General features: G+C 37.2%; 1 protein-coding gene across 18 annotated transcripts in view; it reads right to left on the reverse strand.

Annotated features, from left to right (window-relative positions):
- Nucleotides 1–26941, reverse strand: part of RABGAP1L (RAB GTPase activating protein 1 like) — a 785265-nt gene that overhangs the window by 525846 nt on the left and 232478 nt on the right. For all 18 annotated transcript variants that reach the window (XM_023549257.2, XM_023549255.2, XM_023549261.2 and 15 more), the window contains one exon: nucleotides 5493–5586. In XM_023549257.2, the coding sequence (XP_023405025.1) occupies nucleotides 5493–5586 (94 nt within the window). The remainder of the gene's footprint in view (nucleotides 1–5492; nucleotides 5587–26941) is intronic.

Raw genomic sequence — 26941 nt, forward strand, 5'->3', positions numbered from 1 at the left:
CTTTGCTCCCTTATAATCTACTTTTCACTTAGCAGCCATAATGATGCTTTTAAAATGTTTATTTAAAAACCCCTCATCACGACATGATCAAGACACCAAAAGGCCAACTACCTCGTTCAAGGTTCAACACAGAGATTGATAAATAAAAGAATCTACTTACAATCTACAACTTGCATTTATTAAACAATTACATAAAATTATAAGACAAAAATAATCAAGTACCAAAATGCAGATATATAAAAAATCCACAGAATAAAAGGGACAAACGTCTGTCGTAGTCAAGAATATTTTATTCATAATACACTCAGTAAATATTTATTGAGCACCTACTATATTCTAGGCACTGTGATAAAGGTACCAGTAAAACAACAGCAACTTGAAGTTCATGTGTATTTGACTAAACTTTGGAAAGATTAAAAAAGAAAATTTAGTTAAGACAGCGTTTTCTGCAACAAATGCTACAAATAAAAATAAACAGACAGGAAGGAGTACTGAAGAGATAACGAAGGGACTGGCCTTAAAGAAGAAAAGGACACACTTTGAGTAGCTATTTTATGTATAAGCATGAAGTTTCTTCCTGTTTTTTTCTTTTGTTTTGTTTTTCAATGCATGTATCTTGATCGTGGTGGTGGCCACATGATTACAAGCATCTGTCAAAACTCAAGAATGTATTTAGGGTGAATTTTACTCTGCATAAATTGTACCTTAAATAAATGATCAAAAAAAAAAAAGAAGCCCAGGCTCTTAAACCTAGTCATTGTAGTTTCTGGAGCACAGAATGTTACCATTACATCAAAAAGACAAAGGGGAGGGGGGAAAAAGAAGAAGCTTCATGCTTATGCACAGAATAGCTACTTGATGTGTGCCCTCTTCTTCTGTCAGGCCAGTCCCCACATCTCTTTACAGTCAGCACTCTCCCTGTCCCCGCGAAGTCCTTGGCAACCACTGACATGTTTTCTACCACAATAGTTTTGGCTTTCTAGAATTTCATATAAATGGAATCATACAATATTAAGCCATTTGAATCTGGTAAATTTCACTAAGCATAAAACATAATTGGAGATGCATCCACGTTGTACATGTCAGTAGCTCATTTTTTACATCATTGACTAGTATTCCATTAAATGAATGTACCACAGTTGGTTTATCCATTTACCTACTGAAGGGCATTTGTGTGGTTCCTAGTACGCGGCAGTTATAAACAAAACTGCCATAGTCACGTACAGATCTTCATTTCACTTGGGTAAATACCTAGGAGTGAGACTGCTGAGTGGTATGGGAAACGTGTGTTTCACGTTATAAGAAAATGTCTAACTAATTTCAGAAATGGCTACATCATCCTGCATTCTCACCAGCAATATATGCGAGTTGCAGTTGCTATGCCTTCTCCCCAGGCCTTGATATGGTCAGGTTTGTTTTTTCCGTTAGTTTTGCTTTTGTTTTTTCACTTCAGCCATTCTAATTGTAGTTTTAATTTGTATTTCTTTAAAGAATAATGTTATGGAGCATATTTTCATATGATTAATTGCCATCCACATATCCTCTTTGGTGAAATATCTGTTCACATCTGTTGCTCATTTTTTAAATTGGGTTATCTGTTTTCTCATTATTGAGTTTCGAGAATTCTTTATACATTGTGGATACAAGTCCTTCACCAGACATGTGTTTTGCAAATATTTCTTCCTTGTGGCTTGTCTTTTTATTATTTTAGCAGTGTCTTTCAAAGAACAAAAGTTCTTAATTTTGATAAAGTCAAATTTACCAATTTTTTCATTTATGGATCATGCTTTTGTGTAAACCTCAGATGCCTTTGCGTAACCAAAGGTCACAAAGATTTCCTCCTATATTTTCTAACTTTTATAATTTTAGCTATTACATTTAGGTCCACAATTCATTTAGACTTAATTTTGAAAACGATGCAAGGTATGGGTCAAGGTTCCTTTTCTTTGCATGTGGCTATCAACTGTTAAGCACCATTTGCTGAAAAGATACCTTTCTCCACTGAATTGTAACTGAGCCTTTGTCTAAAATCCACAGACCACATATGTGTGGGTTTACTTTTTTTTTTTTTAATAATAACTTCTTTCAGACATAACTCACATACAAGTCACCCATTTAAAATGTTCAATAGTTTTTCAGTATATTCACAGGGTTGTGCAACCATCACCACAATCAATTAGAATATTTTCATCACCCCCAGAAAGAAACCCTATACCCCTTAGCACTATTTCCTCACCAACCCCACCCTAGCCCTAGACAACCAAGAACCTACTTTCTGTCTATACAGATTTGCCTACTCTGCACATTTCACATAAATGAAATCATACAATATATGGTATGTTTTTTCACTTGCTTCATTTATCATAATGTTTTCAAGGGTCATCCATACTGTAGCATATCTCATACTTCATTTATTTTTATTGTTGAATAATATTCTATTGTACGGACATACCATTTCTTATTTATCCATCTACCAGTTGACAGGCATTTACATTGTTTCCACTTTTAGGGTATTATGAATAATCCTGCTATGAAAAAGTTCTTCTGTGGACGTATGTTTTTCATTTCTCTTGGAACATGAGGAGAAGTGGAATTTATAGGTCATATATATATATTTTTTTTTTCATGGTAACTCTATGTTTAACCTTTTAGAAATTGCTACACTGTTTTCCAAATCTGCTGCATCATTTTACATTCCCATCAGCAGTGGACCTGAGTTCCAATCCACATCCTCTCCAACACTTGTGATTATTTTTTTTTCTTTTCTTTTTTTATTATTGCCATCCTAGTAGGTATGAACTGATAATTCACTGTAGTTTCGATTTGCATTTCCCTGGTTGTTAAAGATTCTGAGCATCTTTTCATACAACTTCTTTGGAAAAATGTCTATCCAGATAGTATGGGTCTATTTCTGAACTCTCTATTCCATGCCATTCATCTCTATACCTGTCCTTTCACCAATACTGCCCTGATTACTATAGCTTTATAATAAGCCCTGGAATCAGGTAATGTGAACCACCAACTCTGTTCTTCTTTTTCAAAATTATATTGGCTAATCTGGATCTTTTGCTTTTCTATTTAAATTTTAGAATCAGCTTGTCAGTGTCTGTAAAAGAAATTCTGCTGTGATTTTGATTGAAATTGCATTGACTCTGTAGATTACTTTGGGGAGAATTAACATGTTAACAACATTAAGTCTTTCGTTCCATGGACATGGTATATCTCTCCAAATATTTAGGTCTTTGTTGATTTCTTTCACTACTGTGTTCTAGTTTTTGACACACAAATCTGCCAGATATTTTGTTAGATTTCAACCTGAGTATGTATTTTTTTTTTCTTTTTGATGCTTTTAGATGTTTTAAATTTCCTATTTCCAATTGTTCATTGCTAATATACAGAAGTAGCCCTGGTGGTGTGGTGGTTAAGACCTTGGTTGCTAACCAAAATGTCTGCAGTTTGAATCTACCAGCTGCTCCTTGGAAACCCTATGGGGCAGTTCTACTCTGTCCTATAGGATTGCTATGAGTCAGAATCAACTCAATGGCAATGGGTTTGGTGGGGTTTTTTTTTCTCTTTTTTAAGTATATAGAAGTTAGATTACTTTTTATATATTGATCTTGTATTCTAAAATCTTGCAAAACTTACTAGTTTTAAGAGGTTTTCAGTTTCTTTGTTGCTGTTGCCATCTTTTTGTTTTGTTTTGTGGACTTCTTGCCATTTTCTACAAGACAATCACAACATGTGCAAATACAGACAGTTTTATATGTTCCTTTCCAGTCTTATATGCCTTCTATTAACCTTTTCTTCCCTTATTGCACTGGCTAGGACATTGAGTAAGAGTGGTAAGAATGGAAATTCCTGCCTTGTTCCCAATCTTCAGTAGAAAGTACTCAGTCTTTCACTTAACAGTTTAAGTTAGATGTTAGCTGTACATTTTTCATAGATGTCCTATATCAGGTTAAGGAAACTACCCTACACACCCAGTTACTGAGAGTTTTTATCATAAATGAATGCTGAATTTTGTCAAATGCTTTTTCTGCCTCTTTTGCGTGTGGTTTTTCTTCTTCAATCTGTTGATATGGTAAATTACACTGACTGATTTTCAAATAGTTAATCAGCCTTATACTCCCAGAAAAAAATCTCCTGTAATCATGCTATGTTATCTTTTGTATATGTTGCTGGATTTGATGTGCTAGTATTTTATTAAAAATTTTTGAATCTATATTTATGAGGTACATTGGCCTGTACTGTTTTTCTTGTAATGTTATTTGATTTGGGTATTACGATATGCTAGTGTCATAAAATGAATTGAGAATCTCCTCTCATATTCTGGAATAATTTCTACAAAATTTATATTATTTCTTTTTTAAATGTTTGGTAAAGTTTGCCAATGAAGCCATATGGGACAACAAATTTTCTTTTTTGAAAAGATTTAACTATGAATTCAATTTCATTAGTAAATAAAGAACTATTGCGTTTATTTATATGTTCTTAAGTGAGCTTTAACAGTTTGTGTCTTTCAAGGAATTTGACCAATTCACCTAAGTTTCTGAATTTATAGGTGGTGAGTTATTTGTAATACTCTCATCTATAGAGATTTACAATTATTTGCCCTCTTTGATTCCTATAATTTATGTTTTCTCTCTTTTTTATCTTTCCCCTTGATCAATCTAGTTAAAAGCTTACCAGTTTTATTGACCTTTATAAAGATCAGCTTTGGTTTGTTTTTCTCTATTGTTTCTCTGTTCTCAATTTCATTCATTTCTGTTCTCATCTTTATTATTTCCTTGCTTCTGCTTGCTTTCGTTTAATTTGTTCTTTTGTATTCTGTTCAATGATGTGAGGACTCAGAATCTGCAAACTAAATATCCCAGACTCGCTTCACATCAGCAGGGCCAATGGATGACACGGTGTGAGAATGGAAGGTAGGAGAAAGGAAGAAGGGGGCTGCATTCCCAGCACCAGAAACACCACAACCCCTGAGAAATACTAGTATTAGCACCAATCATGTAGTGTTCCCTCACTACCTCAGAGATCTGAGTATCTCTTCCGAGGCTGAGGAGCAACAAAATGTTCTTCTCTCTGAGAGTTCTTTCTAAGCCCCTATTCTGAGCCCTCCTTAGAAGTCTAAGGAACCACCTGAGATGCCCCTGTACCAGTCCCTCAGACACCTCTGATCTAAGTTTCTAGATTCTGGTATCAACACTTTTTCCAATTTTATTTCTCCAGCCCTACAGCTCATGGCTGCTTCCTACTACCTGGGTTACCTCTGAGTCACCTTTTTGCTTTTTCAGCTTTCTAATACACTGTAAGCCAATAACCTGCATTAAAGCCTCTCTGCTCAAAAAATCTAACTCGGTTTTTGCTTTCCAGCCTGGACTCTGACTAAAGCAATCCTCTTTCTCAAACACCCGCATAGATTTCAATTAATACAACAAATTAACATCAACTATGTAAATATAAAATTTTCAATAAGAAAAATAAATCTTTACCATCTTCCTAGCAATTCTCCCCAAGAATATAGGATCTTCTCAGGACAATCCTTAGACACATCACCTGTTCCACTTGAGAGTTCATTATCACTCTCTGCAGAAAAAACACACACACAAAAAAGACAATAAACATGTACAGATTTATAAAACAAGAAATATGACTATGTGTCTGATGAAACAATCAAGCAATCCTGCTACTTATATTACATTTACAGCAAAAATAACAGTAAAAACCTTATTAGTGTAATTTATCTTTAGTGCCTAGGTAAATATTCTCAAGGTATAAACACCCACAGTTTCCACAGTATGAAACTGAAAATACCTAGAAATAAATGTTGTTTGTTGGGTGCCATCAAGTCAATTCTGACTCATAGCAACCCTACAGGACAGATTAGGACTGCCCCATAGGGTTTTCTAGGCTCTAATCTTTACAGCAGCAAATCTCCAGGTCTTTTCTCCCATGAGTTTGAACCACTGTTCTTTTGGCTAGCAGCCAAGTACTTAACAATTGCACTGCCAGGGCTCCTTAGGAATAAACAGCATTATCCACACAGAATACAGTTTAAAAGTTAATGCTAACACAATTAGAAATTCCTACATAATGCTCTAGGAGTCCTGGCAGCACAGTGGTTAAGTTATGAGTTATGAGTTAATTCAGTGTTAATTCTTAACACAATGGTTAAGAGTTATGAGTGGTTAAGAGTTACGGCTGCTAACCAAAAGAGAAAAGGGAACAAACATCCATGGACATCATAATCTTGATTATAATAAAAATCAGAAGGATCGACTGATGGAGAAAATCTTCTAAAACTATTCTTTACTAAAAAATGAATCCTTAAGCACGAAACAAAACCAAGATGCCATAAGAAAGATTAAGAAATTTGGCTATCTACAAATTAAAAACTTCTGTGAAGTAAGGCATGTGGTATACAAAACACACACTAGAAAAACATATTTCCAACATATGACAGCTATTTTCTGCAATATAGCAAGATCTTAGAAATCAATAAGATAAAGATCAACCCAATATAAAATTGGGTCAAGGACATGCACATAGTACAGGTCACAATATATAAAATACAAGCACCCAATAAACATAGCAGAGAACATTCAGCATCACCAACAATTTTTTGTAAAATGTGTACTAAAACAATGAAAAATATTCATCTATTAGATTAGCAGAGAGTATAAAGGCTGATCGCATCCAGTATTGTTAATGGTATGGGGAAATAGGCAAAACTGGCGTTTAAATAAGCACAATCTTCTTTATTAAGATTCTAAATGAATATACCATTTAATCCAACAACTCCTATTCTAGAGATTTATCCTCCAGAAATGCATATGGCAGAGATAGATACGTAAAGGCATGTTCATTGCATCACGCACCACTCCTTGTAATAACATAAACTGAAAACTATCAGGAATCCATAACTGGAAGTTTAATTAACTAAATTATATTCACATTATTATGGATAATAATGTATGCATTCAAGAAAATGCTAACGAGTAGTTTTAATGGATGGAGTAAATCCATATATGCTAAAATGGAAACCATCCAAAATATATTACTTTGTTATGAAAAGCAAGAAACAGAACAGTTATTTTTAAGTATGATTTTATTTTAGTAAATAACATTACTTATATGATTACAGATCTTTCTGAAAAGCTGTAAGAATATAACCAAACTATTATTGACAACTATGTTTTAGCATCTGACCGTGTCTTATCCCATAGTAGGCTCTCAATAAATACTTAGCAAACACATTTTTCGCTAAGTTTGTATTTCTGTAATATTCTAATCATTTACAATAAATATGCATGACTATAATAACTATGGAAAAAAGAATTATTATCTTTTAAATAATCCCTAATGCCATATGAAACAAATACCTATTTTATTATGATTAACTCCTACTAATGAACCATAAAATCATCACTAATGACAACAACGTATTGTCTTCCTGGCAATCTCCCCAGTTATTTTCCACCACAAAAAAGGAAGAACAACTGTGAATAGCTAGATTAACAGATAAGAACCACAGGAAAAGAGAGGTATGTGAGCACGCTTTAAAGTAAAATCAGACCCCTGATGAACATTTAAGGCAGAGGAGACAGCAAGTCAGGAGCAAAATATTTAGATGAAAAAAAAAACAGGAATTAGTCAAGGAGGATGGGAATCCCAGTCTTTTATTGAATCTCTTCCTTTTTATCTCTAAGCCAGGTACTGTTCTAAGTTTTACAGGTGCTAGTTCACTTAATCCTCTGAACAACTTGAAGAGGTAGACACTACTAGTTTATCCACTTTAATGGTGGAAACTGAGGCACAGAGAGATTAAGTAACTTGCCCAGGGTTACTCAGCTAATAAGTGGCAGAGAGTTAGGATTCAGCCCATGTGAATCCAGAGTCAGATACTGCCTCTCCTTTACGGTATTTCCTACCATGTGTAAAAATGTATTTGGCACTGAGCAGGTACCTATCTGTGCCATATATCAACATCTAGCAGATGCTGGTTGCAAGGGAGGATGAAAAAGCTAGCCATGTTAAGTCAACATGCCCAATAAACACTCCATTGGGGCAAACAGATTTAATGGAGAGGTTTTAGGAATGTAATTCCACTTAACACCCAGGAAGAATAAAAATGAAATTAATATCCCAATGACCTCAAGAGTGTGAGCCGGATCTATCTTCCTTGCTGCAGAAACCATTGACCTTGAGTACTTAAAATACATATCGGCCACCCTGCTAGAGAAGGAGAAAAAGGGCTAAAAGAAAGTATAATAAAATTTGTACTGTATTAGATAAAACAGAGTTCCTATACAGGATGAAAGAAATAAACTAAGAAGGAAATAAAGAAAATAATGACTCTGCAGTGAAAAACAGTGAAGAGACTGGCAAGTAGAACGTAACAGAAAAAAGCAGAAGAAACAATGAAACAATGCACATATGTTAAAACATAAACTGAAGGTTTTGAAAATGCTTCTACATAGAAAAAAACGAAGACAACTGATAGAAGCCTGGGATTTCTATCCTCCTTGGCTAAATCCTATTTTTCCATCAAATCCAGGTTAGGGATTACCCTCTTCTGGCTGCGGTAAATGCTTCCCCTCTAGGCATATTCCATCCTAGCATTTATTGCACTGTATTACAACTACTTCCCTCTGTATCTTCCCCCATCATGCAGTGAGGTTCTTGGCAGTGGGGCCTAACTATCTTTTACTTCTGTATGCCCAGTGCCTAGATTAGTACATGCCCACAAAAGTGTTACAAGTCTCCTAAATGAGTAAACTGAAGGGAAGGGAAGGGAAGGGAAGGGAGAGAGGTAGGGAAGGGAAGAGAAAGAAAGGATGAAAGGGAAAGAAAGGGAGGGTAGGAGGAAGGAACGGAGAGAGGGAAGATAGAAAGAAGGAAAGAAAATCCATTGCAACTAGAAAAAAATGTATGCATTGGAAATTAGTCACCTTTAGTATATAGGTAAGGAGCCCTTGTAGTGCAACGATTAAACGAAAGGCTGGCAGTTCAAACCCACCCAGCAGTTCTGTGGGAGAAAGACGTGGCAATCCATTCCCATAAAGATTACAGCCTAGAAAACTCTATGGGGTAGTTCTACTCTGTCACATGGGGTCGCTACGAGTCGAAATCGACTCAACAGAACCTAACAACGAGAGTATATCAGTATGGTCCCTGGGTGGCACAAACGGTTAAGAACTAGACTATTATCTGGAAGGCTGGCAGTTCAAACACACCCAGGGGCACCTTGGAAGATAGGCCTGGTTGTCTACTTCCGAAAGGTCACAGCCTTGAAAACTCTATGGAGCAGTTCTACTGTGTCCATACGTGAGTTTTCCATGGGTCAGAGACGACTCGATGGCAACTAATAACAATAACAACAGAATATAGGTATCTGTGTGCAGACACGGGTAAAAGGAAACTAGGCCATTCAGCATAACGCATAGATCATGGCGGAAAACTGCCTGTATTTGAAGCCCAGTTTCACCACTTAACCACCTGTGTGATTCTGGTCAAGTTACTTAACCTTTATGCATTTCAACTGCCTCATCTCTAAAACAGGAACAATAATAGTAGCTATTTTTTTTATGGCATAGAATGGGTCTAAGGACTAAGCAAGTTACTACGTATAAAACACATATTACTATGCCTGGCAAAAAGCAATAGCTATAGAATGTTAGTGGCTATTATAAGCCATTTTCATTCTAATCATAGAACAAATATGAGTTTCTGCAATGTAGAGTACTTGGGGGTGGAAGCTGGAGTTCAGGGTTTGAGGAATAAAAGAGAGTGAAGTGGAGACAGTAAACACATTTTTCTTTACCCAAACTCATGAAATGTGGGGAGTTAAGAGGGTGATATAGCTCAAGGGGACTGCAGGGTCAATTTAAGCATTACACTTTCTTTGTCAATCCTCATTCCCCCAAAATTGGTCAGTCTTTCCTTTATTATTCCTATATAGACTTCTATCATAAGATCTATGGAGCCTCAGTGGTGCAATGGTTAAGTACCTAGCTGCTAACCAAAAGGTCAGTGGTTCAAACCCACCCAGCAGCTCTGTGGGGGAAAAAAACCTGGTGATCTTCTCCTGTAAAGATTATAGCCTAGAAAACCCTATGGGACAGTTCTACTCTGTCCTACAGGGTCATTATGAGTCGTAATCGACTTGATGGCACACAACAACAGCAACAAATCATAATACCTATATGCCTGTTTCCATTATTTATTAATGTATTTAATATCTACAACATTTATATTTTGCATGTTTTCCCCCTCTTCTGGACTCTAAGCTATTTGAAGGCTGTGACTATGTTTTATTTGTCTTTAGAAAAAAAAAAAAAAATTTTTTTTTTTTTTTATACTATAGCCTTTAGCACATACTGAACACTCAAATATGGAATAAACAGAAGCATTCCTTTATTGTTGCTGTATTTTTAGAATGTCTGGGGGGAGTGACTGATCAAAAGGACATTCCATCTTCTGACTGGATGTGTGGCTTTGGAAAAGCCTGAACAAATTTGGAGGAGTTGAGGTAATTTGTAGTGAATACTCTTAACTTTCTTCATGAAGTTTAACTTAAGGGACCCTTGAGAGACCCTGTTTAACATAGCGGGTAGGATCTGGCAGAGACTCCTCCAACACACCTAACTTCCATTCCTTTTCATGAACATTTTCCTCATCCTTTTCAGTTGCCCTGCAGTGTACTGGTCTCCTTCAGAAAGCAGGACAATACACAGTACTCCATACATCATTGAACCCATGCACTGGGAACACTATTGTCTTTGATTTAAACATCTATGAAATGAGAATAATGATATCAGCCACATAGTGCTGTAAAAATTAAACGAAAATGCCTAAGAAGTACTAAACACAGTGCCTGGCACACAGTGGCAGTCAAGCTTTAGGTATCATTTTTATTATTGTTGCTGTCGTTATTAAGTCCTCAGTTTCCTGCCCTGAACTTCAAAGCAACTGGAAAAGCATTCTTGGTTTGTTTTTTCTCTTATTATCCACCGATTTCTAACATGCAGAAAGCAAGAAAAGCTAATTCTGCAACACCAAAAGCAAGTACAATAGACGCAAAATTTTAGATCAAACAAAATAAATATGTATGAAACTTCAATCAAAATAATATAAGGGCTCTCTCTAACTTTGGTCACTCTTGGCTTTTGAAAAAAAAAAAAAAAAAGAAGTGTTTCTACTAGCAGTGCTTTTGTCCTAACCATAAAAGAAAAATTTCAGAACGAGTATCTAATGACATTATAAAAAGAAGAGAAATATAATGCTTTTTTTCAAATAAAGTTAGAAATACATTACAAAATCAGGTATGTCTGAACACAAAATCAATTTTTTATTGAAGAATTACTCATAAAATAAACTGAAAAGTAAATACGGACAAAATGTGACTACTGTGCATTTTCATGAATTTTTCCCTTAATTTTATTCTTTTCAAATAAATAATAAATGTTTGTGGAAAATAATACAGGCAACTACAAGTTGCTATAATCTCTCCTTCAAAGACCCTGGAAGGCGGGATGCACTAATCACACAAACTAACGTAAACTAGTAGGTCAACAGGTCTGCAAAGGTCATTATGATTCCATCAATCATTACAAAGGTAAGATGTTTGATTACTGGTAAATAATATCATTTTAGGCGGCTAAAAACTATAACCATATACTTTTGACCTTGAATATAATCTTTCATTTCTCAGATGACAGGGTCAGAATATACTTTTCTATATGGAAGCTGATACACAAATGTAAATCATTAAAGTTAAAACAACAGATCACCTTCAATTTCTAAATTGTTGTAACATTTCCCACTGTCAAATGAGAGGTAATTTACTGCAGAGAAAAAATTCAAGTCTGAGGCAGACCTATGCTACAACTTGCATGATATCTTTCCCAACGAAATCATCATCATTGTCATGATGAATCTAATCACGGGTTTGTAATTAATAATCCCTGTAGTTGCTAAGCATAAGTGATTAATAAAAATGTATCATTAATTGCTGAAACCTGACAGCCATACTCAAGGGAACTGGCAGCCAACACATCTTACCTGAAGGACAATTAACAACATTAAGTAAACTTCTTTCTTAAGCAAGTAGATAGTGCATTTTCTCACAAAAGGAAAAAAAAAAACAACCAGAGAAACCATCTATTTTACTTTATCATCTACGACTCTTTTTTCAAAATAATAAGGGGTGAGGAAAAAAGAAAGGAGTACCTAAGCAGATTATAACAAACACTAAAGGGTTATTTTTAAAACTATCATTTAAGGAATGGACTTTTTAAAGGCAGCTAACCAATTAGAAGAAAAAATTCAGCAAGAGCTTGAGGCAATTAGAAGCAAAGAGGTGTAAGAGAAAAAGGACCCATCAGGATACTTCCAATTTAACGTGGATGGAAAAGAAGTTTACTAATATCTACCATGTGGTGCAGTGATACTCAAGAGTCCTCCTCTAACTGGTCACCTACTTCAAATCAAGTATGTAACTATGAAAGGAAAAATATTCACAAAGCAATAAAAGAGGAAGGGGAAAACCCACAAAACTAGCCAAAGCAACAACATGAAATCAGGCGGTCAACGAAGTATCAGTGATCGGGTTCATATCTGCATTCAGATTTTTGTATATTCCCTTCCCAAGAGTCTATACTTCTGAATATGAACTAAATTGGGTTACAGAGCAAATTAGATAACTAGGCATGGTAAAGATAGAGTAACTATCCATCTAACTGCATGAATGTATGTGTATGTGTGTATATGCATGCATTTATGTATGTATGCATACACATGCGTATGTATATATATGAGTATCTGCATGTGTATATATGTATGTGTGAATGTATATGGAGAAGGGGAGAGGAATAAAAAGTGAGGGAGAGAAGAAGGGAAAGATAGACAAATGTTTTCAAAAGAAATGACTGTTACTTAAAAGATACATGAGGGAAGAAAGGCTATGAAGGGGGAGAGAGGGTCATCAAATCTGGAGGAAACGGATTCTACTTAAGGGAAAGCATATTAACCAATGAAGAGACTGACAAGTATAAAACACAATGGGGAAAAAGCAGAAACTGACAAAAACAGACTTAGCTTGGACTTTAATATAGACTGGCTCTTACACATAAGGACTTTAAAATTCAATAAGGCTAATTTCAAGAGTAAATTCACTGCTTTAGATGCTGCTAGAAGAGAAAGTATAAGGCAGCTATTATGCATTATTAGTATTATACATTAACTAAAACCAAAATTAAAAGTTTCTTCTTTTTTTTTTTTTGGCTCTTACACATAAGGACTTTAAAATTCAATAAGGCTAATTTCAAGAGTAAATTCACTGCTTTAGATGCTGCTAGAAGAGAAAGTATAAGGCAGCTATTATACATTATTAGTATTATACATTAACTAAAACCAAAATTAAAAGTGTGTCACAGTAGAATTATGAAAGCAACAGAGAATAATGGAATTTGGAGTAAAAATTAAGATTTAGGAGCAAAGGTGTCATTTTGATGGGCCTGCTAAGTGCCCTGCACATAGTCCTATGATAACACTTGCCTATCTGTAATGGCCTGAATCCTTGCCTGCCTGCCTTTTAATTAACGAGATAATACTGGAGCCATTATTCCTTGTCCTTGAGTATAAAGACTGTCACCCACCTGGAACTGGATCACAAGGACATATCAACTGGGCCCTGAGGTATGAAGACACTAAGCTAGGACAATCTTGGAAAACATCTTCTAGGGAAGCTTTTTCATAAACTAATCAAACGCAGCACAAAAGGCTCACATACTTTCCCTCCTTATCTTTTTCTTTTAGCATTTAGTGAATAGTAAGGTTTCTTGGACCAGTGAAGACCCTCTTGACTGTCCTTACTAAAACCTGTACCAGATGGGTGGGGCCAAGATGGCGGAATACACAAATGCTTCCGTCGAGCCTCTTTACAACAAAGACCCGAAAAAACAAGTGAAACGAGTATCTTTTTGACAAGCTGGGAGCCCTGAGCATCAAAGGCAAGCTTAGACAACGAATTGAGGGGCAGGGGAAGGAAAAGACCGTGCAGGAGCGGAGAGGAGTTACTGGACCTGAATCGCAGGGAGCCCTAAGGCACCATTCCCGGAGAGGCGGCAGCGGGCTGGTACTAGCATTTGGCCGCAGTTTCCTCAGGGAGAAGCAGCCAGCCACACAGCCCACTCACACCTCCGGAACCTGAGGAGAAGGGCGCTCTCAGCAAAAGCTAAGTACTTGTGTATATTTTACCGTGCCCCCCGAATCCCCAAGCCAGCTTCAGCGGCTGAATCCCTAGGCCTGAGATAGACACTGGTGAGCACCTGGAGCCGTCCTCCCGGCCTTGGGGAAGGAAAAAATTTGCAACTGTGCGGTGCAGAGGTGGGTGTTTGACATTTGACATTGCTTTGCCTATTAAACAAGGTCCTCACCTACCCACAATAGGGACCTAAGGACTGGTGGCTCCACTTGGGTTGCCCAGCCACCCACGACAGGGGTCCAGGGATAACTGGTATCTCCCAGTCCTTAAAACAAAAACTTTGGGTGCCCATGGTCCCTCTGCAGAGCCCACCCACCAGCACGCTCTAGGGAACAGAGACACTTGGGGGTCGGTTCTCAGCCCCTTGCCTTGTTCAGAGCGTGACCCCCTGCTGAAACCAGATACGGGTATATATGTCAATCACCCCAGCCCCTCTAAGACTGTAGGACAGAGCCTGTACCACACAATTGATGATCAGCTACCTGGAAACCTGAGCTGAATTCACACAAGAAAACTGAATGGACTCCTAGATTGATATACCTGATAACAGCTCTAGCTAGCTGGGGACAGGACACCAGAGCTCCAAAGGTGAAAATAATCAAGCTAGCTCACTCAAGCAACCCACAGGGATACACCAAAACAAAACAAAGCAAACAGCTATGGCATAGTAAAAAAAAATAAGCAAGCATAAACTAATACAATAACTTATAGATGGCTGGGAGACAACAGTCAATATCAAGTCACATAAAGAAACAGGCCATGATCACCTCAACAGGCTCTCAAAACAAAGAATCCAGAGATCTTTTAGATGATAGTGCATTACCAGATGCAGAATACAAAAGTTTAATATACAGAACCCTTCAAGACATCAGGAAGGAAATGAGGCAATACGCAGAACAAGCCAAGAAACACACAGATAAAGCAACTGAAGAACTCAGAAAGATTATTCAGGGACATAATTATTCAGGGACATAATGAAAAGTTTAATAAGCTGGAAAAATCCATAGACAGACAGCAATCAGAAATTCAGAAGATTAACAATAAAATTACAGAATTAGACAACTCAATAGAAAGTCAGAGGACCAGAATTGAGCAAGCAGAAGCTAGAATTTCTGAACTCGAAGATAAATCACTTGGCACTAATACATTTGAAGAAAAATCAGATAAAATTTAAAAAATGAAGAAATCTTAAGAATCATGTGGGACTCTATCAAGAGAAATAACCTATGAGTGATTGGAGTACCACAACAGGGAAGGATAACAGAAAATACAGACAAAATTGTTGAGGATTTGTTGGCAGAAAACTTCCCTGATATTGTGAAAGATGAGAAGATATCTATCCAAGATGCTCATCGAACTCCACATAAGGTACATCTTAAAAGTCACCAAGACATATTATAATCAAGCTTGCCAAAACCAAAGATAAAGAGACAATTATAAGAGCAGCAAGGGATAAAAGAAAAGTCACCTACAAGGGAGAGCCAATAAGAATAAGCTCCGAATACTCAGCAGAAACCATGCAAGCAAGAAGGCAATGGGCTGACATATTTAAAAAACTGAAGGAAAAAAATTGCCTGCCAAGAATCATATATCCATCAAAATTGTCTCTTAAATATTAAGGTGAAATTAAGATATTTCCAAATAAACACAAGTTGAGGGAATTCATAAAAACCAAACCAAAACTACAAGAAATACTAAAGGGAGTTCTTTGGTTAGAAAATCAATAATATCAGGTATCGACCCAAGGCTAGAATACTGGGCAGAGCAACCAGAAGTCAACCCAGACAGGGAAATACAAAAAAAAAAAAAAAAAAAAGCAAGATTTAAAAAAAAAAAGTCCAACACATGGTAACGACAATGTTATTATATAAAAGAAGACAACATTAAAATAATAAAGAGGGAGCGAGACATGTAATTATACACCTTCTACATGGAGACGAAGACACAGCAATACAAAGAAATAAAAGATAGTTATAAATTTAGAAAAATAGGGGTAAATAATAAGGTAACCACAAAGGAGACAAACTATCCTACCCATCAAAATAAAATACATGGGAAAAATACAGACTCAGCAGAAACAAAATCAAAAACAACAAATATGGGGAAAGGACAATATATAAAGAAAATCTGCTCAGCACATAAAGTCAAGTGAGAAAAAGAAGCTGTCAACACACAAAAAAAAGACATCAAAATGATAGCACTAAATTCATACCTATCCATAATTACCCTGAATGTAAATGGACTAAATGCACCAATAAAGAGACAGAGAGTGGCAGAATGGATTAAAAAACAAGATCCGTCTATATGCTGCCTACAAGAGATACACCTTAGACTAAGAGACACAAACTAAAACTCAAAAGATGGAAAAAAATATATCAAGCAAACAACCATCAAAAAAGAGCAGGAGTGGCAATATTAATTTCTGACAAAATAGACTTTAAAGTTAAATCCATCAGAAAGGATATGGAAGGACACTATATCATGATTAAAGAGATAATACACCAAGAAGATATAACCAAATTCAATACTTATGCACCCAATGACAGGGCTGCAAGATACATAAAACAAACTCTATCAGCATTGAAAAGTGAGATAGACAGCTCCACAATACTAGTAGGAGACTTCAACACACCACTTTCGGTGAAGGACAGGACATCCAGAAAGAAGCTCAATAAAGACACGGAAGATCTAAATGCCACAATCAACCAACTTGACCTCGTAGATATATACAGAACAATCCACCCAACAGCAACCAACTATACTTTTCTTTTCTAGTGTACATGGAACATTCTCTAGAATAGACCACATATGACGTCATAAAGCAAGTCTTGGCAGAATCCAAAACAACGAAATATTACAAAGCATCTTCTCTGACCATAAGGCCATAAAAGTGGAAATCAATAACGGGAAAAGAAATCAAACCCTTGGAAACTGAACAATACCCTGCTCCAAAAAGACTGGATTATAGAAGACATTAAGAATGGAATAAAGAAATTCATAGAATCCAATGAGAATGGAAACAATTCCTATCAGAACCTTTGGGACACAGTAAAAGCGGTGCTCAGACGCCAATTTATATCAATAAATGCACACATCCAAGAAGAAGAAAGGGCCAAAATCAATGAACTATCCCTACAACTTGAACAAATAGAAAGAGAGCAACAAAAGAAACCCACAGGCACCAGAAGAAAACAAATAACAATTAGAGCTGAACTAAATGAAATAGAAAACAGAAAAATAATTGAAAGAATTAACAAGACCAAAAGCTGGTTTTTCGAAAAACTCAACAAAATTGATAAACCACTGGCCAAACTGACAAAACAGGAGAGGAAGCAAATAACCTGAATAAGAAATGAGATGGGTGATATTACAACAGACCCAACTGAAATTAAAAGAATCACATCAGATTACTATGAAAAACTATACTCAAACAAATTTGAAAACCTAGAAGAAATGGATGAATTCCTAGGAACACACTACCTACCTAGACTAACACAAACAGAGGTAGAACAACTAAATAGACCAATAACAAAAGAAGGGATTGAAAAGGTAATCAAAAAACTCCCAACAAAAAAAAAAGCCCTGGTCCAGACGGCTTCACTGCAGAGTTCTACCAAACTTTCAGAGAAGAGTTAACACCACTACTACTAAAGGTATTTCAGAGCATAGAAAAGGATGGAATACTACCAAACTCATTCTATGAAGCCACCATATCCCTGATACCAAAACCAGGTAAAGACACCACAAGAAAATTATAGACCTATATCCCTCATGAATGTGGATGCAAAAATCCTCAACAAAATCCTAGCCAATAGAATTCAACAACATATCAAAAAAATAATTCGCCATGACCAAGTGGGATTCGTATCAGGTATGCAGGGATGGTTCAACATTAGAAATAAATAAAACAAAAGATAAGAATCACATGATTTTATCAATTGATGCAGAAAAGGCATTTGACAAACTTCAGCATTCATTCATGATACAAACTCTCAGCAAAATAGGAATAGAAGGAAAATTTCTCAACATAATAAAGGGCATTTATACAAAGCCAACAGCCAACATCACCCTAAATGGAGAGAGCCTGAAAACATTCCCACTGAGATCGGGAACCAGACATGGATGCCCTTTATCACCACTCTTATTCAACGTTGTGCTGGAAGTCCTAACCAGAGGAATTAGGCTAGATAAAGAAATAAAGGACATCCAGATTGGCAAGGAAGAAGTCAAAGTATCTCTATTTGCAGATGATATGATCTTATACACAGAAAACCCTAAGGAATCCTCCAGAAAACTACTGAAACTAATAGAAGAGTTCAGCAGAGTATCGGGATACAAGATCAACATACAAAAATCAGTTGGATTCCTCTACACCAACAAAAAGAACATTGAAGAGGAAATCACCAAATCAATGCCATTTACAGTAGCCCCCAAGAAGATAACATACTTAGGAATAAATCTTACCAGAGATGTAAAAGACTTATGCAAAGAAAACCTCAGCACACTTCTACAAAAAACTAAAAGAGACTTACATAAGTGGAAAAACATATCTTGCTCTTGGATAGGAAGACTTAACATTATAAAAATTTCTATTCTACCAAAAGCCATCTATACATTTAATGCAATTCCGATCCAAATCCCAATGACATTCTTTAATGAGATGGAGAAACAAATCACCAATTTCATATGGAAGAGAAAGAGGCCCCGGATAAATAAGGCATTACTGGAAAAGAAGAACAAAGTGGGAGGCCTTACTTTACCTGATTTTAGAACCCATTATACCGCCACAGTAGTCAAAACAGCCTGGTACTGGTACAACAACAGATACGTGGACCAATGGAACAGAATTGAGAATCCAGACATAAATCCATTCACATATGAGCAGTTGATATTTGACAAAGGCCCAAAACAGTTAAATGAGGAAAAGACAGTCTTGTTTAACAAACGGTGCTGGCATAACTGGATATCCATCTGCAAAAAAATGAAACAAGACCCATACCTCACTCCATGTACAAAAGCTAACTCAAAATGGATCAAAGACCTAGATATAAAATCTAAAACGATAAAGATCATGGAAGAAAAAATAGGGACAACGTTAGGAGCCCTAATACATGGCATAAACAGTATAGAAAACATTATAAACAATGTGGAAGAAAAACTAGATAACTGGGAGCTCCTAAAAATCAAACACTTATGGTCATCCAAAGACTTCACCAAAAGAGTAAAAAGACTACCTACAGACTGGGAAAAAGTTTTTAGCTATGCCATTTCTGATCAGCGCCTGATCTCTAAAATCTACATAATACTGCGAAAACTCAACTGCAAGAAGACAAATAACCCAATTAAAAAATGGGTAAAAGATATGAATAGACACTTCACTAAAGAACACATTCAGGTAGCCAACAGACATATGAGGAAATGTTCACGATCATTAGCCATTAGAGAAATGCAGATCAAAAGTACAATGAGATTTCATCTCACTCCAACAAGGCTGGCATTAATCCAAAAAACACAAAATAATAAATGTTGGAGAGGCTATGGAGAGATTGGAACACTTCTACACTGCTGGTGGGAATGTCAAATGGTACAGCCACTTTGGAAATCAATTTGGCACTTCCTTAAAAAGTTGGAAATAGAACTATCATACGATCCAGCAATCCCACTCCTTGGAATATATCCTAGAGAAATAAGAGCCTTTACATGAACAGATATATGCACACCCATGTTTATTGCAGCACTGTTTACAATAGCAAAAAGATGGAAACAACCAAGGTGCCCATCAACAAATGAATGGATAAATAAATTATGGCATATTCACACAATGGAATGCTACGCATCGATAAAGAACAGTGAGGAATCTGTGAAACATTTCATAACATGGAGGAACCTGGAAGGCATTATGCTGAGTGAAATTAGTTGCAAAAGGACAAATATTGTATAAGACCACTATCATAAGAACTTGAGAAATAGTTTAAACTGAGAAGAAAACATTCTTTTGTGGTTACGAGAGGAGGGAGGGAGGAAAGGTGGGAGAGGGGTATTCACTAATTAGATAGTAGGTAAGAACTACTTTAGGTGAAGGGAAAGACAGCACACAATACAGGGGAGGTCAGCACAATTGGACTAAACCAAAAGCAAAGAAGTTTCCTGAATAAACTGAATGCTTCAAAGGCCAGTGTAGCGGGGGCAGGGGTCTGGGGACCATGGTTTCAGGGACATCTAAGTCAGTTGGCATAATAAAATCTATTAACAAAACATTCTGCATCCCACTTTGAAGAGTGGCGTCTGGGGTCTTAAACGCTAGCAAGCAGCCATCTAACATGCATCAATCGGTCTCAAGACACCTGGAGCAAAGGAGAAGGAAGAACACCAAGGACACAAGGTGATTATGAGCCCAAGAGACAGAAAGGGCCACATGTACCAGCAACTACATCATCCTGAGACCAGAAGAACTAGATGGTGCCTGGCTACAACCGATGACTGCCCTGACAGGGAACACAACAGAGAACCCCTGAGGGAGCAGGAGAGCAGTGGGATGCGGTCCCCAAATTCTCATAAGACCAGACTTAATGGTCTGACTGAGACTAGAAGGACCTCTGTGGTCATGGCCCCCAGACCTTCTGTTAGCCCAGGACAGGAACCATTCCTGAAGCCTACTCTTCAGACATGGATTGGACAGGACAATGGGTTGGAGGGGGATGCTGGTGAGGGGTGAGCTTCTTGAATCGGGTGGACATTTGAGACTATGTTGGCATCTCCTGCCTGGAGGGGAGATGAGAGGATGGAGGGGGTTAGAAGCTGGCGAAATGGACACAAAAAGAGAAAGCGGAGGGAGTGAGCAGGCTGACTCATTGGGGGAGAGTTGTGTAAGCAAGGTGTATATGGGTTTTTGTGTGAGAGACTGACTTGATTTGTAAACTTTCACTTAAAGCACAATAAAAATTATTAAAAAAAAAAAACCTGTACCAGTAATTACTAAGCTTTCAATGATTTTACCCATTTTGTAATGTTCCTATATACTGATGAATCTTTAACAGTTCCTCAGACTCAGACTTGGGGGCGGGGTGGCAGATATGGCTCTGGCATCATGCTTGTCTGTTTGCCGCTTTTACCTCTTGGAACACATGCTGAATAAAACCTTTCTTTTTGCTTTACAATAATTTGTGGTGATTTTACCCTAGAACACTTTCAAGACTAAGTTACTTTCTCAAGAGACTGTGTTTTAGACATCATAGTATTCCTCACCTTATCAAAACACTTGGCAATTTGCAAGCATTCAAAAATGTTTGACGAATAAAAGAAAAAACTCATCACTTTCAAAATCCAAGAGTCTATATCATCTGTCTAGTTGACATTTCCATTTGGCTATCTAATAAGACCTCAAAAGAAAACTATTTCCTTCCCAAGCCTTTATTTGCCTCACTTTTCCCCATTTTCATAAATGACACCATTATCTATCCAGTTAAAACAAAACAAACAAATCCATTGCCATGGAGTCGATTGTGACTCAAGCCAAAAATTTGTGAATTATTCCTTAAAACTTTTTTACCCTCACTGCCTACATTTAGTTACCAAGCCCTGTTGACTGCACTTCCAAATATATCTCGAATCTATCCACTCTTCTTCCTCTCCCCAAACTTCTACCCTAGTCCAGACCTCCAACATCTCTGGCAAAGACTACTGGAAGAGCATCCCAAATGGTCTCCATCCTTCCTCCCTTACGCCACCGAAATCTATTCCCCAAGTGTATAGCTGGAGGGTTATTTTGAAGCCATGAATCAAACCTTTGTCCCTTTTCTAGCTTAAAACCCTTCAAGGGCTTCAACGGGCCTTCAAAAAGAAATACAAACTCATCACTGTGGCTTACAGGAGTTTATAAGATTGCCCCCTGGTTATCTAGCCATACCTGTCTTGTTGCTTGACTCCACCCTCCAGCCATCTGTCCATCTTTCTCTTCTTCAAATACATGAAGCACAGGTTCACCTTTGAGCCTCTGCACTAAACTGTTTCTCTCCTGAAATACTCTTTCCCATGTTCTAATGCCTGGCTCTTTGTCACTGAGATCTTAGCTTAAATGCTACCTCCTCAGAGAAATATTTTGCTAAACACCTAATCTGAAGTAGCTACCCAAATACTCTAACCAATCAACCAATTTTAATTATCTGAATGTCATTACTATTTATTCATATTTTTCTTGTTTATGTATTATCTGTCGTTTCTCTCCCAACTAGAAGCAGAGAGAATTGACCGATCTTAACTCTGCCAAGGGTGTCTAGGTTCAATGACCCCAGGTTCAATAATTTGCTAGGGGACTAAGAGTACTCAGCATATAGTCATACTCACAGCTAAGATTTATTACAGCAAAAGGATACAAGGCAAAATCAACAAAGGGAAAGGTGCATGGGGTGAAGTCCAGAGGAAATCAGGTCCACATTTCTAATAGTCTTTTCCCAGTGGAGTCACATAGGATACGCTTAATTTCTCCAGCACTGAATTATGACAATATGTGTGAAATGTTTTACTAAGGAAGTTCATTAGACACCCAGTGCCTGAGGTTTTTACTGGGGGCCAGTTAGGTAGGGGAAACCCTGGTGGCGTAGTGGTTAAGAGCTAAGGCTGCTAATCAAAAGGTTAACAGTTTAAACCCGCCAGGTGCTCCCTGGAAACTCTATGGAGCAGTTCTACTCTGTTCTATAGGGTCGCTATAAGTCGGAATCAACTCGACGGCAATGGGTTTTTGGTTTGGTTGGGTAGACACCTTCTGCCGAGCACATACCAAAAATCCAGACTCTGAGTAGGAAAGCTGGTGTACAGCATAAACCACAGGGTTCACACAAACGGTTCAGGCACAGTGGGCCACTCTAACCAGTTCTAGGAATGGTGGGAATCCTTCCAAAATTCAACTTTCCAGATGCCACCAAGGGCCAACACTGCAAGCAGGACTTTCTAAGGTTTGCAGTCTCAGGCCTGTTGTGTTAACTCTTTTCTGCAGACTTATTCACCTTTGTATTACCTATTCTAACTTCCATTAATAAATTTTAAAAACAAGTATGATGTTCTTAATCTAATATTTCAAAGAGATTTCATTCATTAAACAAACATTTATTCAACACCAACTACATACTAAAAAATGAGAACTCAAAAAAAAATAAAATCCCATCTGTACCCCTTAGGAATACAAACTCAAGAAGGCAAGAAAGATGAATAAACAAATAACATACCTATAATATAGTATTTTAAGAGTGTTACTATAGAGGTGTTCAACGTACTATTAGAGCAAGATGGCGAAAAGACTAACACTGCCTGCGTGTGTAAGGGAAGACTTAACAAAAATAAAGAGAAGGAAGGGCCTACTTTAGCTAGAAATGGTCAAGAAAGACTTTCTGAAGAGGTTACCACTTGAGCATTGAGCTGAGACCTAAATGATGAAGAAAGGCAGTTGGCAGAAGTTCTGATGGAAGTACCTTCCATGCAAGGAACAGTACATGCAATAATGGTGCTGAAAATGGTCCATTTGAGGGATGGCTAAAGTACCAAGCATACAGTAGGCACTCAATAACTGGCAGCTATTACTATAATGGAGCCCTGGTGGCACAGTGGTTTAAGCATTTGGCTGCTAATCAAAAGGTGGGCAGTTCAAATCCACCATTCACTCCTTGGAAACCCCATGGGGCAGTTCTACTCTGTCCTATAGAATCGACTTGACAGCAACAGATATTATTGTAATATCATATCCCTTTTATGTATTTAGAAACTGATTAGATATATGAAGCCACATACCACTAGTCCCCGGTGGCACAAACGATTAAGTGTTCAATTTCTAATAGAATAGGGCCTAGAAAGACAAGGCTGCCAATCTCCTTCTGAAAGGTCATAGCCTTGAAAACTCTATGGAGTACAATTCTACTCTGCAACACGTGGGGTTGTCATGAGTTAGAATGACTCAGTGGCACTGGGTTTGGGTTTTTTTGGATACAACTAGTACAGTTATGTCTTATTTATTCATATGTACCCTATCCATTTTTACAAAAAAGATTTCAGGCAGAAGTTAAAAACAGGTACAAGGAAAATTAAGCCAAAAATTAATTATTCATTCATTCAAATCTTTACTAAGCACTCACTACATGGCCAAGCTTTAAAAGGGGAGACAGACATACTGCTTGCCTTTGAGGATCTTATATTGTGATGGAAAAAAGGAAAAAGATACAGATATATGACATCAGAGCAGAATACACGCTATACTAGAAGTAGGAACCAAAAAATCAATAATTGGGGTGAGAGTGAAAAGATGACTTAGACCAGAACACTTCTAAGCTAATGCAACATGCAATGGATAAATGACAAACTAAGCTTTAACTTTCTTCAACAACAAAACAAAGAAGGAAACAAAAATGAAGGATTACATGCACAACTCACAGATAAAAGGCTAAACCATAATTTCAACTGATCCATTTGTATTTCATTGCACACACAACGCTATTTCCCATCACCCAAAGTTTCCCTCTGCCTAAAGGCCTCCCTTAGCATGATATGCATATATTTCAGGAAAAATCATGTTCATCAATCAAGATTTAGCTCAGAAAGCTAACTTCCAAGAAACCTTCCCTGAATTTCTAGGCTGGGCTAAGTTCTTTTTAGTCAGCTTACATGGTACCCTGCTCACACTTCACTACTGTACTTAGTACATTTTATTAAAATTATCTATTTTATGATTTGTTTCTTCAACTAGACTATAAGCTCCTCAAGGATAAGAGCAGTGCCTTATTTATCTTTGTGTCCTCAGTACTTGGCAGAGTAGTGGGCGCCCATTAAAAGTTTGTTCAACTTTCACAAGGTTGATAAAACCTAGTGAATAACAAACTTGAGTTACAGATGGCTTTCCAATGATCTGAACTGCTGCAACAATCCCACCTGAAAAAATACAGAAGAATAAATCTTTAATGTTTTCCGCAGAGGTGCCCTCCTGAATATCAATTGTCTACATTTTTCACAGGGTCTAGAGTGCAGTTTTCAAAATCGAGATCATTAACAAGTGCTGAAATATACCTACTGTACACTTTAATAACAGAGGATACGTTTGCACCGGACACTCATTAGGTGCGTGTGTGGCAAAAATAAAATTTCATGGCAGAATAAAGAGCATTTTATGTATTCACACTTGGACTGCAGGCCACTGAACCTCAACACAGGTGATCTTCTATAATCAATTTTTCTCAGCTTTTTCTACCTCCATATCATTAACTTTAAGTAAAAATTTTCATCACTCTTCACATGTCCAAGAACAATCGTGAAAGCACCACAAGTATTGATTTGGGGGTTATAAATTGTAGCAAACAGGTAAATTTGAAAATACGCAATCTTCAAATAACGAGGATAACGTATACTATTTCAATTGGAAAAGATAACATAGGATCTTGTGATGGTTAAGAGTGTGTGTCAACTTGGCTGAGCCATGATTCTCAGTGTTTGTATGTGATCACTCACATGGTGGAATCTACTATGAGTAGCAAATCAGTTTAAAGAGAGTTTCCTTGGAGGTATGGCCTGCATCCAAACATAAGCAGATATTCTGGCCTTTTGCTAGCTCTGGATCCTGCAGCTGCCTCCTGTTCATCTGACCTCCAGTTCTTGGGACTTGAGCTATCAGCTTACCTGGCGATCCTGAGCTCGCCAGCCCCTGTAGCTACATGAATCAGGAGAGGACTTGCGGTCTTGCCTGCCACTGCCAGTCTTGGGATTCGTTGATATTCACAGCCTGTGAGCAAGAGCCCTACTTTCCAACCTGCCGATCTTGGGTTCGCCAGAGCCCCTGTGGCTACGTGAATAAGGAAAAACCTTCATCCTAATCCACAGGCTTGGGACGTTCCAGGCTCTACAATCAGGTGAGCCGTTTCTTCGATACAAATCTCTCTTTATATGTATTTATATGTTTTACTGGTTTTGCTTCTCTAGGGAACCCAGGGAAACCCTAGTGGCTTAGTGACTAAGTGCTACAGCTCCTAACCAAAGGGTCGGCAGTTCGAATCCACCAGGAGCTCCTTGGAAGCTCTATGGGGGAGTTTTACTCTGTCCTATAGGGTCGCTATGAGTCAGAATCGACTCCACAGCACTGGGTTTTTTTTAGAGAATCCAGCCTAAGACAGCTCTGATATATTAATCTTTTTATCAGTGTATTTGTAACTTATAATTCATTTTCTTTTATTAAAATAAAAACATGTTATAAAGGCCAGAATACAAAATGTGACTCATGTGAAAGCCAGATATTCCATTAAATTCAAACCAAAATCCATACTTCTCCTTTGTTCTAAAAGATGGCTGCTAGTCATAGGGAAAGGAATGAGAATCAGCTGTGTAATTCTATGATTAAGGTTTATACTCTTATACAAAATAACATCTTCTTTTCATGAGAATGGAACTCAAGATTTCTTAAATTTGAGAGTTTTATTTCCTTTACTGAGTAACATGGCCATTATACACATTCAACAGAAATCTTGGCCTGATCATGGATGCATAGCCTTCAAGAGATATACAAATTCTTACCCCTGGAATTCAACTCATCAGTCTTTGGATATTTGTACCTCTAATATCTCGCGTTGAAGTTATGCACGTCTCTTTCCATCTCTAGACTGCAAACTCCTTTAAAGTAGGAACTGTATCTTCAGCACTTAATACAAG

This window comes from Loxodonta africana, chromosome 25, assembly GCF_030014295.1.
Source record: "Loxodonta africana isolate mLoxAfr1 chromosome 25, mLoxAfr1.hap2, whole genome shotgun sequence".
Lineage (NCBI taxonomy): Eukaryota > Metazoa > Chordata > Mammalia > Proboscidea > Elephantidae > Loxodonta > Loxodonta africana.